The sequence below is a fragment of the Hyla sarda genome, chromosome 5, assembly GCF_029499605.1.
Source record: "Hyla sarda isolate aHylSar1 chromosome 5, aHylSar1.hap1, whole genome shotgun sequence".
In the NCBI taxonomy this organism is placed as follows: Eukaryota; Metazoa; Chordata; class Amphibia; order Anura; family Hylidae; genus Hyla; species Hyla sarda.
The window spans coordinates 91873614-91884246 of NC_079193.1; the positions used below are offsets into that span (position 1 = coordinate 91873614).

At 39.2% G+C, this 10633-nt stretch overlaps 1 protein-coding gene across 3 annotated transcripts in view; it reads left to right on the forward strand.

Annotated features, from left to right (window-relative positions):
* PLCL2 (phospholipase C like 2) overlaps positions 1 to 9650 on the forward strand; it is a 208145-nt gene extending 198495 nt beyond the window's left edge. For all 3 annotated transcript variants that reach the window (XM_056519927.1, XM_056519928.1, XM_056519929.1), the window contains exon 7: positions 9099 to 9650. In XM_056519927.1, coding sequence (XP_056375902.1) covers positions 9099 to 9278 — 180 coding nt within the window. In that variant the 3' untranslated portion in view covers positions 9279 to 9650. The remainder of the gene's footprint in view (positions 1 to 9098) is intronic.
* Positions 9651 to 10633: the final 983 nt, after the last annotated feature.

Here is a 10633-nt window from a genome sequence, read left to right on the forward strand (position 1 = left end):
TCCTCTCATGCTTTGGTCAGGTTGAATGGGTACTATTGGTATACAGCCATTTTCAGGTCGCTACCGAGTTGTTTGATTGGGTTCAAGTTAGCACTCTTACCGGGCCACTCAAGGACATTCACAAAGTTGTCCCTAAGCCATTCCTGTGTTGTCTTGGTTGTGTGCATAGGATTATTGTCTTGTTTAAAGGTGACCCAGTCTGAGGTCCAGAGCACTCTTTTCATTAAGAATATGTCTGTAATGTGCTTCATTCAGTTGTCCCTCAACCCTGACCAGTCTCCCTGTCCCAGCCTCTTAAAAACACCCTCACAGAATGGTTCTGCCACCACCATGAGAAATGGGAGGTCCCTGGAGTGTTATAGCAGAGTCTGAATACTTGCAAATGTTTCATTTTTTCCATTTTTAAAGCAAGATCACAACATAAAATGTAAAAGCTGAAAGAGTCTGAAGACTTTCCAAATGCATTGTATGTGTCTCTATGGTAGCAGATGTTAAACCAGAAGTGAGTAGTCTGATCCTGCAGTCATGTGTCCAGCCATCTGCCTAATGGTAAATTTCCATCATGATGTAAACAATGTGCACTTTAACTGCAGATTTGCATTGGTGAAAATAGGATATCAGTCAAATGAAAGAGATTTTACAAAACCCATCCATACAGATCCTTATCTACAGGGTGGGCCATTTTTATGGATACACCTTAATAAAATGGGAATGCTTGGTGATATTATCTTCCTGTTTGTGGCACATTAGTGAGGGGGGAACGTTTTCAAGATGGGTGGTGACCATGGCGGCCATTTTGAATCCAACTTTTGTTTTTTCAATAGAATTTCAAACATATTGGGAATTTCACAAGAAAAACAATGATGTGCTTGGTTTTAACGTAACTTTATTCTTTCATGAGTTATTTACAAGTTTCTGACCACTTATAAAATGTGTTCAATGTGCTGCCCATTGTGTCGGATTGTCAATGCAACCCTCTTCTCCCACTCTTCACATACTGATAGCAACACCGCAGGAGAAATGCTAGCACAGGCTTCCAGTTTCCGTAGTTTCAGATGCTGCAGAATGCAAAATAAAAATTGGAACAGGACCCTCAGTTAACTCAGAAGATTTTGATCAATGATGAGGCAAACTTTTATGTGAATGGTGAAGTTAACAAACAAAACCACCGCTATTGGTCTGACACTAACCCACATTGGATAGATCCCTCCAAGACTGTTGGAACACAAAAATTTATGTTATGGTGTGGTATATGGGGTACAAAGATAGTGGGGCCATTCTTCATCAATGGAAACCTCAAGGCCACTGGATATGCGAAATTGCTACATGATGATGTGTTTCCCTCTTTATGCACTGAAGCTGGCACGTTCCCTGAGTTTTTCCAGCAAGATGGTGCACCACCACATTATGGGTGTCAGGTCCGAGCATTCCTAGATGAACAGTTTCCTGGAAAGTGGATTGGTTGTCTTGGGCAAGTTATATGGCCCCCAAGGTCTCCCGATCTGACCTCCTTAGACTTTTATCTTTGGGGTAATCTGAAGGCAATTGTCTTTCCTGTGAAGATACGAGATGTGCAGCACCTGAAACTATGGATACTGGAAGCCTGTGCTAGCATCTCTCCTGCAATGTTGCTATCAGTGTGTGAAGAGTGGGAGAAGAGGGTTGCATTGACAATCCAACACAATGGGCAGCACATTGAACACATTTTATAAGTGGTCAGAAACTTGTAAATAAGTCATGAAAGAATAAAGTTACATTAAAACCAAGCACATCATTGTTTTTCTTGTGAAGTTTCCAATAAGTTTGATGTGTCACATGACCCTCTTACTATTGAAAAAACAAAAGTTGGATTCAAAATGGCCACCATGGTCACCATCCTTCTTGAAAAGTTTCCCCCCTCACATATACTAATGTGCCACAAACAGGAAGTTACTATCACCAACCATTCCCATTTTATTAAGGTGTATCCATATAAATAGCCCACCCTGTACTTGACATTTTCCATATTAAAATTGACCTGCAATGTAAACTTTAAAATCTGTAAGCATGTTAACTTGTGTTGAGTCTTCCCATGAATTTCACTTTTTTTTCCAGCACAGCAGGGGTTAATTCCACTAAAAACCCCACATGTCATCAGGGTAGGTCCACATCCGGCAGATATTTTTACCACAAATCCACTGGAGATTTTGCTGATATGTGGACAGCAGATTTGTGGCTGAAAAATCTACTGTGTGAGAACTTACCCTAATTCTGGCTTATCAATTCAGCGGTAGAGGCAGAAGGAAAGGCATGTAAAAACAAGAGGGGGGGGGGAGGGAGTTGGTTGTTACAGTAACTGCTCCACAGTTTTTTGGCACACATTAAAAAAAATTCCCCCAAGATGGTTACTGCATGGTCAGACTATGACATTTGTATGACATCTGCTCCTCAGTAGACTCTAAAAGGGGTACTCTGCTCTTATAAACCTTATCTGGGACCCCTTTCGGTCTTCTGCCTGGCACCCCGGTAATCTGCATGCACTGAGCGATTAGACATATCCGAAGCTGTGGCAGACACGCCCCCTCCATATATCTCTATGGGAGATAGGAGATACTCAAACACTGTATCCCAGTCCCTCCCATAGACATCAATGGAGGGGGCGTGGCAACCACGGCCGCTTCGAAGCCTAGCACAGGCAGAGTTCTGAATATAAATGTAATTGCCATGCCAGAAATCATGGGGGAACCATAGATCAGACCCCTGTGATCAGGCATCTTATTCCCTATCCTTTGGAGTACCCCTTTAAGTAGATATTTTACTTAAATAGCCTGATGCCCCTTGTATAAAACACTTGTATAATCTTATATCTGTCCACTTACTTGGCAGTCATGGGCAGATTGATCGCATGGATGTTCCTTAGGGTCAATAGCCAGAAAGGCTCCAAGCCCAAAACCATGTGTAAAATGGCTGTATGAGTAAGTATTTGGCCAATGAATTCACCCGAAGTCTGTAGGCAGTGATCATAGTAAATTTTGTCTGGCAACAGGTATTTCTGTATATGTAACTTTTTCCACGGAGTGGGTTACAGCCCTTTACATCTTTGGAAATCTATACAATTCTTGTTTTGATTAAATTCAGTCCAATTGTGCCTCAATTTTTTTTTTTAACCTTCACATCTTCTCCCTGACAATGGTTGAACTTGATGGACATGTGTATTTTGTTTACTGTACTTTGTAACAAATACTGCATTTGTTGTATAGGCCTATATATATTCTGATCAACCTTTCCATTAAAACCATTGAGTTGTGATTGGTTGATTATCTCACAACAATGGTACCTACCAGGGGTATTTAAGACAGCAAATGAACTGTCGATTTTTAAAGTTCATGTGTTTAAAGCAGCTAAAAAGTAATGCATAAAGATGCTAAATGACTGATGGCTAAATCAATGGGTCAGAGTATCTCCAGAATGACAGGTCTTGTGGGTTCTTCCTGGTATTTGGTGGTTATGGCCTACAAAAAGTGGTCCAAGGAAAAACAATAGGTAAACCATTTATGGGATAATGGGCGCCGTAGGCTTTCTGATGCATGCCAGATTGAAAACCTAACTTGTTTGGTCCAATGATACAGAGAAAATACTGTGCCAGAACACAAAGTGCATTGCAACGTACTGAATACGAGGCTGCATGGCTGTAGAAAAGCCAAAATCCTGCCCTGTAGCTTCCCGTCTACTGCTGAAAGCACCTATAAGGGAAAAGTGAAATTTAGAAATGGACCATGTAACACTGGAAGCAAGTGGTTTGATCTGATAAATTACATTTTCTTTTAAATCATGTCAGATAACCAAGTACAGTGAATAACTTACTTGGGAACCAGTATGCATTATGGGAAGAAGGTAGGCTGGCAGAGACAGTGTAATGCTCTGGTTAATGTTTGTCTAGGAAACCTTTGGGTCATTACATGCAGGGATGGAATGTAACACCTACCTTAACATTATTGCAGAGCAATAGCATTTCCTAATGGCTGTGGTTTCTTTCAGCAGGATAATACCCCAGCCATACAGCAGAAATTGTTCAGGAATGGTTTAAGGAACATGACAAAGAAATTAAGGCATTTACCCACATTTCCTAGATATCAATCTTATTAAGCATCTGTAGGATGTGCTGTTAAAACATTTCAGATCTATGGCGGCTTCACTTTGCCACTTACCACTGGACACTTTCAAAGGTATTGTTAAAGCAGATCTGTCGGCAGCATTCTGTGCACACCTTTTTTATTTTCATAGTCCTTTCCAGAGCAGAAATATAAGCCTTTTTGTTATTATGCAAATTAAGTTTAAAAGTCCAGGGAGGGGGCGTTTCCCACCATGGCAAGAGCCCAGGTAACTCTAGCCCCTTTATTACTGCCCATGGGCCTTCTTGTATCTACCTACCCCCTTTGACTCATAGCCGCTAGATAAAGTGGACATAGGTCGGACCTACCTGGACTCTTGCCATGCAGGGAAACACTTTCGGGCAATAAAGCCTTTTGTTCACATTAACAAAAATGCATATATTTTGTCACTGGAAAGAGTTATAGTGATAAACTAGGTATGTCTGGAATTCTGATTACTAGCCCTATCAGGGCATTGGCTTAATCCCCACCACCCCCTCCCCTTTATATTATAAAGGATGAATATACAGATGCAGCAGGATTTACTTTGTCACTTATTAATTCTGCCAAATTACTTCTTAACAAAAAATATTGCTTACCCTACAGTTAGACAGCTAACATTACTATCACCATTCGTATTGGTACTTATTGTTAAAAATATGTTCTGCTAAAATACAGATGGTTTTGGAAACAAGTGTATATTTCATAAAGAAGAAGACAAGAATTGCCATTTGAACCTCAGAGGGTCCCTGTGTAGAATGAAATGTCTTGCCTCAGTCCTTCCTCATATCTGGTGTAAATGAAAGCTGGTCTGTGCTTCTAGTTTAATTGGATCTGTAGGCACCTAACCCGATGACATTAACACATCCAGCAGATCGTACAACAGGTCTCTAGTGTGCAGCATGACATGGTACATGATAAGCAGGAGCAGGCCAGTGCATGTTCCCCATATTGTGTCTTATGTCACATGGTGCTGCGAAAAAATGAAATAAAAATTATATATACGGTAATAAAAAACCTGATTGTAACTTGTGTAATAAAGAATATAACTTGTGGGGGGTATAAAAATAAACTCTGCCGAATATTATTTAAAAATATATATATATTTTATATTACCTTTGAATAAATACTAGTTCAGGTTCATTATTGATATCGGGCTCTTTCAGTTGTTGCTAGGCTACAATTCCCAATATGCATGCACAAGGATCATTCAACAGCAAAGGTTATGTTGAATACTTTATATTGTCCACTGTATAATATGGTTTGCCTCTCACACTGCCATAGTTATTGATAATGCCTGGCTATTGACTTTGTGTCTGTAACCCTAAATAACCCCCACTGTCTGATTTGACAAAGTTAAAGGATGACCATGTTATGCCAGCTTTAGATGACCCCCAACATAGTTGCATCTTAGAGTCATAGTATGGCAGCAATACTCAAAGCTTGGCTTAATAAAATTACAAGAGCCATCAATGTTGCAAATATTCAGTTAGGTACCCTCTATCCTGGCCAAGTTGAGTTGGTGCCCCCTATGGCACTCCACGTATGTCCTGCCAGCCTTCCCTGCTACCTATGTCCCTGGAGCCAATATATGATTGGTAAAATGTGGTCCCATTGCAGCTATTAAAAACTAGCCATAATCTCAAAATCTAATATGTGCAGTTATTATGTCTGCATTTATACATCTTCAATTGAAGGGGATTCTGTAATGCTAAAATAATAGGGGGGGGGGGGGAGGAAAGAGAGTGTTTATGGGTTATGGAAGGTTTTGTGAATTATAGGCGCGAAAATGATTTGCCTTAAGAATAAGCTGTATATGACCCTATCTAAAATCTGGATAATAAAATAAGATTTTCTCGCATTTGTGGCCTTTTGAAGTGCTGTCATATTGTTATGCTTCAAAAGATGTGATTAACCGAAAAATGGAATTTGTTATGTGTCGTTTCCACTTTTTCCGCATTTTCTTGTGTTGCATGTTCTGTCAGGTGTGAAAATTGCTAAGGCTTAGGCTGAATGAATCTAGAGAACATGTGACTGTTTATTGGTGCTCGTGTATTCTGCTATAATTTAGAGGCGTTCAGTCAGCCTAGGACTGGTAAGGAGAGTTTCATTTCGTAGACACAAGGTCTAAAAAATAAAGTCAGATGTGAAGGTAAGATTTATTCAATGAAAGTGCAATTGTACATACATGGCAAAGCGAGGGCACAAACGCCATCCACGCTGGCGGTGATCACTACTTCGTGCGCTTGGCAGACTGGTTGGACCGAGGAAGTGCGCCCAGCAGACGAAACAGCTATCACCGCTAGTGTGGATGGTGTCCATTCCCTCCCTTTACCATGTATGCATATCTGCACTTTCATTGAACAAATCTTACCTTCACATCAGGAATCTGGTGAGTGCCATTCATCTTTTTTTTTTTGCATATGACAAAGACTGTCTTTTCCTGGATTGAACACCCCAGAAATTGGAGGTTGTGGATTGTAGTCTGTTGGAATCTTGTATCAGAAGTGGGATTGCTGTATAATGAGCCGTGGTGACATGCAGTGCTGCCAAGTGCTGTCTCTTTAAACAGACTCTAAAAAAATAAAGATTTCACCGAAAAACGTTATGTCTGGTCCGGTGTTATGATTTGTGTAGCTTTGGGTTTCATCAGTGCAAAATAAATGTTATTTTATGTATTCTAAAAAAAAATTCTGTCAATGGTGACTAGTTACTGCCAATACATGATCTTATACTGTACATCAACCCAAGTCATATTGGAAACCCACAATGAATCCACAGAAAATGTTCATTCCATTTCTATGGAAATCCTTGCTGTAGTTAAAGGGGTACTCCGGTGGAAAACCTTTTTTTTTTAAATCAACTGGTGCCCGAAAGTTAAACAGATTTGTAAATTACTTCTATTAAAAAATCTTTACCCTTCCAGTACTTTTTAGCCGCTGTATGCTACAGAGGAAATTCTTTTCTTTTTGAATTTCTTTTTTGTCTTGTCCACAGTGCTTTCTGCTGACACCTAATGCCCGTATCAGGAACTGTCCAGAGCAGGAGAAAATCCCCATAGTAAAACTATGCTGCTCTGGACAGTTCCTGATATGGGCATCAGGTGTCAGCAGAGAGCACTGTAGACAAGACAAAAAGAAAATAATTTACTCTGTAGCATACAGCTGCTTAAAAGTACTAGAAGGGTAAAGATTTTTTAATAGAAGTAATTTACAAATCTGTTTAACTTTCTGGCATCAGTTGATTAAAAAAAAACTGTTTTCCACAGGAGTACCCCTTTAACCCCTTAAGGACCAAGGGCGTACAGGTACGCCCTTGGTCCTGCTCTCCTGATATAATGCGGGGTTACACAGTAACCCCGCGTCATATCACGGCGGGCCCGGCATCATAGTGAAGTCGGGACCCGCCTCTAATAGCGCGCAGCGCCGATCGCGGCGCCGCGCGCTATTAACCCTTTAGCCGCGCGCTCAGAGCTGAGCCGCGCGGCTAAAAGCAAAACATGAAAGTGGCCGGCTAGCTCAGTCGGGCTGTTCGGGATAGCCGTGGCTAATCGCGGCATCCCGAACAGCTGACAGGATTGCGGGAGGGCCCCTACCTGCCTCCTCGCTGTCCGATCGCCGAGTGACTGCTCAGTGCCTGAGATCCAGGCAGAATCGTTGATCACTGGTTTCTTATGAGAAACCAGTGATCAATGATGAAGATCAGTGTGTGCAGTGTTATAGGTCCCTATGGGACCTATAACACTGCAAAAAAAAAGTGAATAAAGATCATTTAACTCCTCCCCTATTAAAAGTTTGAATCACCCCCCTTTTCCAATAAAAAAAAAAAACAGTGTAAATAAAAATAAACATATATGGTATCACCGCGTACGGAAATGTCCAAATTATAAAAATATATCATTAATTAAACCGCTCGGTCAATGGCATGCGCGCAAAAAAATTCCAAAGTCCAAAATAGTGCATTTTTGGTCACTTTTTATATCATTTAAAAATGAATAAAAAGCGATCAATAAGTCCTATCAATGCAAAAATGGTACCGTTAAAAACTTCAGATCACGGCGCAAAAAATGAGCCCTCATACCGCCCCATACACGGAAAAATAAAAAGATATAGGGGTCAGAAGATGACAATTTTAAACGTATTCATTTTCCTGCATGTAGTTATGATTTTTTCCAGAAGTCCGACAAAATCAAACCTATATAAGTAGGGTATCATTTTAATTGTATGGACCTACAGAATAAAGATAAGGTGTCATTTTTACCGAAAAATGTACTACGGAGAAACGGAAGCCCCCAAAAGTTACAAAACTGCATTTTTTTTTTCAATTTTGTCGCACAATGATTTTTTTTCCGTTTCACCGTAGATTTTTGGGCAAAATGACTGACGTCATTACAAAGTAGAATTGGTGGCGCAAAAAATAAGCCATCATATGGATTTTTAGGTGCAAAATTGAAAGAGTTATGATTTTTTAAAGGCAAGGAGCAAAAAACGAAAATACAAAAACGGAAAAACCCACGGTCCTTAAGGGGTTAATATAGCGTGTTTTTTTTTGTTTTGTTTTTTGGAATCCTGTGTGTTAGCTCTGTGTTGGTTGACATTCTATTAGGAAAATTTGATGGACTACAAGGCCTGTCTTCTATGTTTTTATGACCCACTTTAACAATATTTTGTCTACTTTGTTGTGGATGAAAATAGTAAGGAGTTAAGTATAAAAACATGTCAAGGTTTTCATGCAATTCAAAATGGATACCTTGTATTTAATGAAGATATATTTAAACTGAGATCTCTAAACTACCAAGTCGCAAACTATTTATTTGTATCCAATAGAGTTTGGGTTCAGTTGTTAAATTATCATTGATTGAAGTCCTTAAATGCTATTAAATGAGTGTTTTCTCCATAACAATAATTAGAACGACAAATGTTTTAAACAACCTTAGGTAACAACTAATAACCTTTTTGTTTGTTATAGGGACAAGCGGATCTTCTCAAATATGCCAAAACAGAAACCTTGGAAAACTTAAAACAAATTCATTATGCTGCTGTATCATGTGGACTCAACAAGGCAACAGCTGGAAATACAGAGGTATCCAAGCCTAGAAGAAGCCTGGAGGCTATTCCAGAGAAGGCAGGAGATGAAACGGGTGATTGAAAATAAATCAAGGCCCATTGTTCTTGTTGGAATTTCTAAGTCTACGACCAATGTAGCTGCACAAGGTGTTTGCTTTGCACTTACAGGAGAAATCACAGATTCTATTTTTCTTTCTATCCCAAGCACAACTGGAGACTGACCAGTCTGTTATCTGTGAAAGTAACGTAAATCTATCTGATAAATGAAGGATGTCGACAGATTGCAAATGTTATTGCTGGCCAAATGTGAAGACCTGGAAGAAGATGTCTGTATTAGAATAGAATTGAGTAGTGAGGTGCGTGCTGCTTTAAAAAAAAAAAAAAAAAAAAAAAAAAAAAAAAAAGCAAATTTTTTTATTTAGATTTTAATAGTTCTATTTAAATAAAAGAGAAATCCTCACATTTCATAAATCGTGTGCTTATTGTAACATATAGAGTTCTCAAAAGACTGAAATGCGCTGCACTGAAGAGTGAATCTCCAGGCATGGCTAGTCGTTTGTTGTGTTCTGTTTGAGCCATATTGTATATAAATTAAGAACAGAGAATGCAATAAAGCAATGGGCGCTAGATGTTTGTGCACCATAGGTGGCAAACCCAAAGACGTACAATCCACTTTAATCTTATAACATAGATCTTAGTGCCACAAAGTTTTAGAAATGTTAATATCTAATGTAAAAGTGACCAAATTGAAGATTTATTGTAAATATATTAACTTTTTTTTATTTTGTGATGTGTTCACATTAAACAAAGTTTTATTATCTCAATTGTTTTGCAGTCTGGCGTATATTGCAATTTTGTTTCAGTTTAATGAAAAAGATGACAAATAACAGTGGGATGTGTGTTTTACATTTTAAAATGGTAGCAGGGACTTAGCTGTATTTATGAAAAAGAAAAATATTATATTATTTAATCATCAGCAAGAGAAATGTTGATAGGCCACTCACCACATACTGTGCTTCACTTTACTTTATTCTTCGTGCATAAAAACCCCAGCAAAGCAAGACAGGACACCTGGGACCGCTGGGGTTACTGCAGCTCCTCCCAGGCATCCGGTCTTGTCTTACTGGCATTTTTTGGGACTTATTTGTAAACCTCTAGTGATTGAGCACCAACGTGTATCTATCACATTGACTTACAGTCATGGCCGTAAATGTTGGCACCCCTGAAATTTTTCTAGACAATGAAGTATTTCTTTCAGAAAAGGATTGCAGTAACACATGTTATGCTATACACATGTTTATTCCATTTGTGTGTATTGGAACTAAACCAAAAGAGAGGAAAAAAAGCAAATTGGACATAATGTCAGACCAAACTCCAAAAATGGTCTGGACAAAATCATTGGCATCCTTAACTTAATATTTGGTTGCACACCTTTAG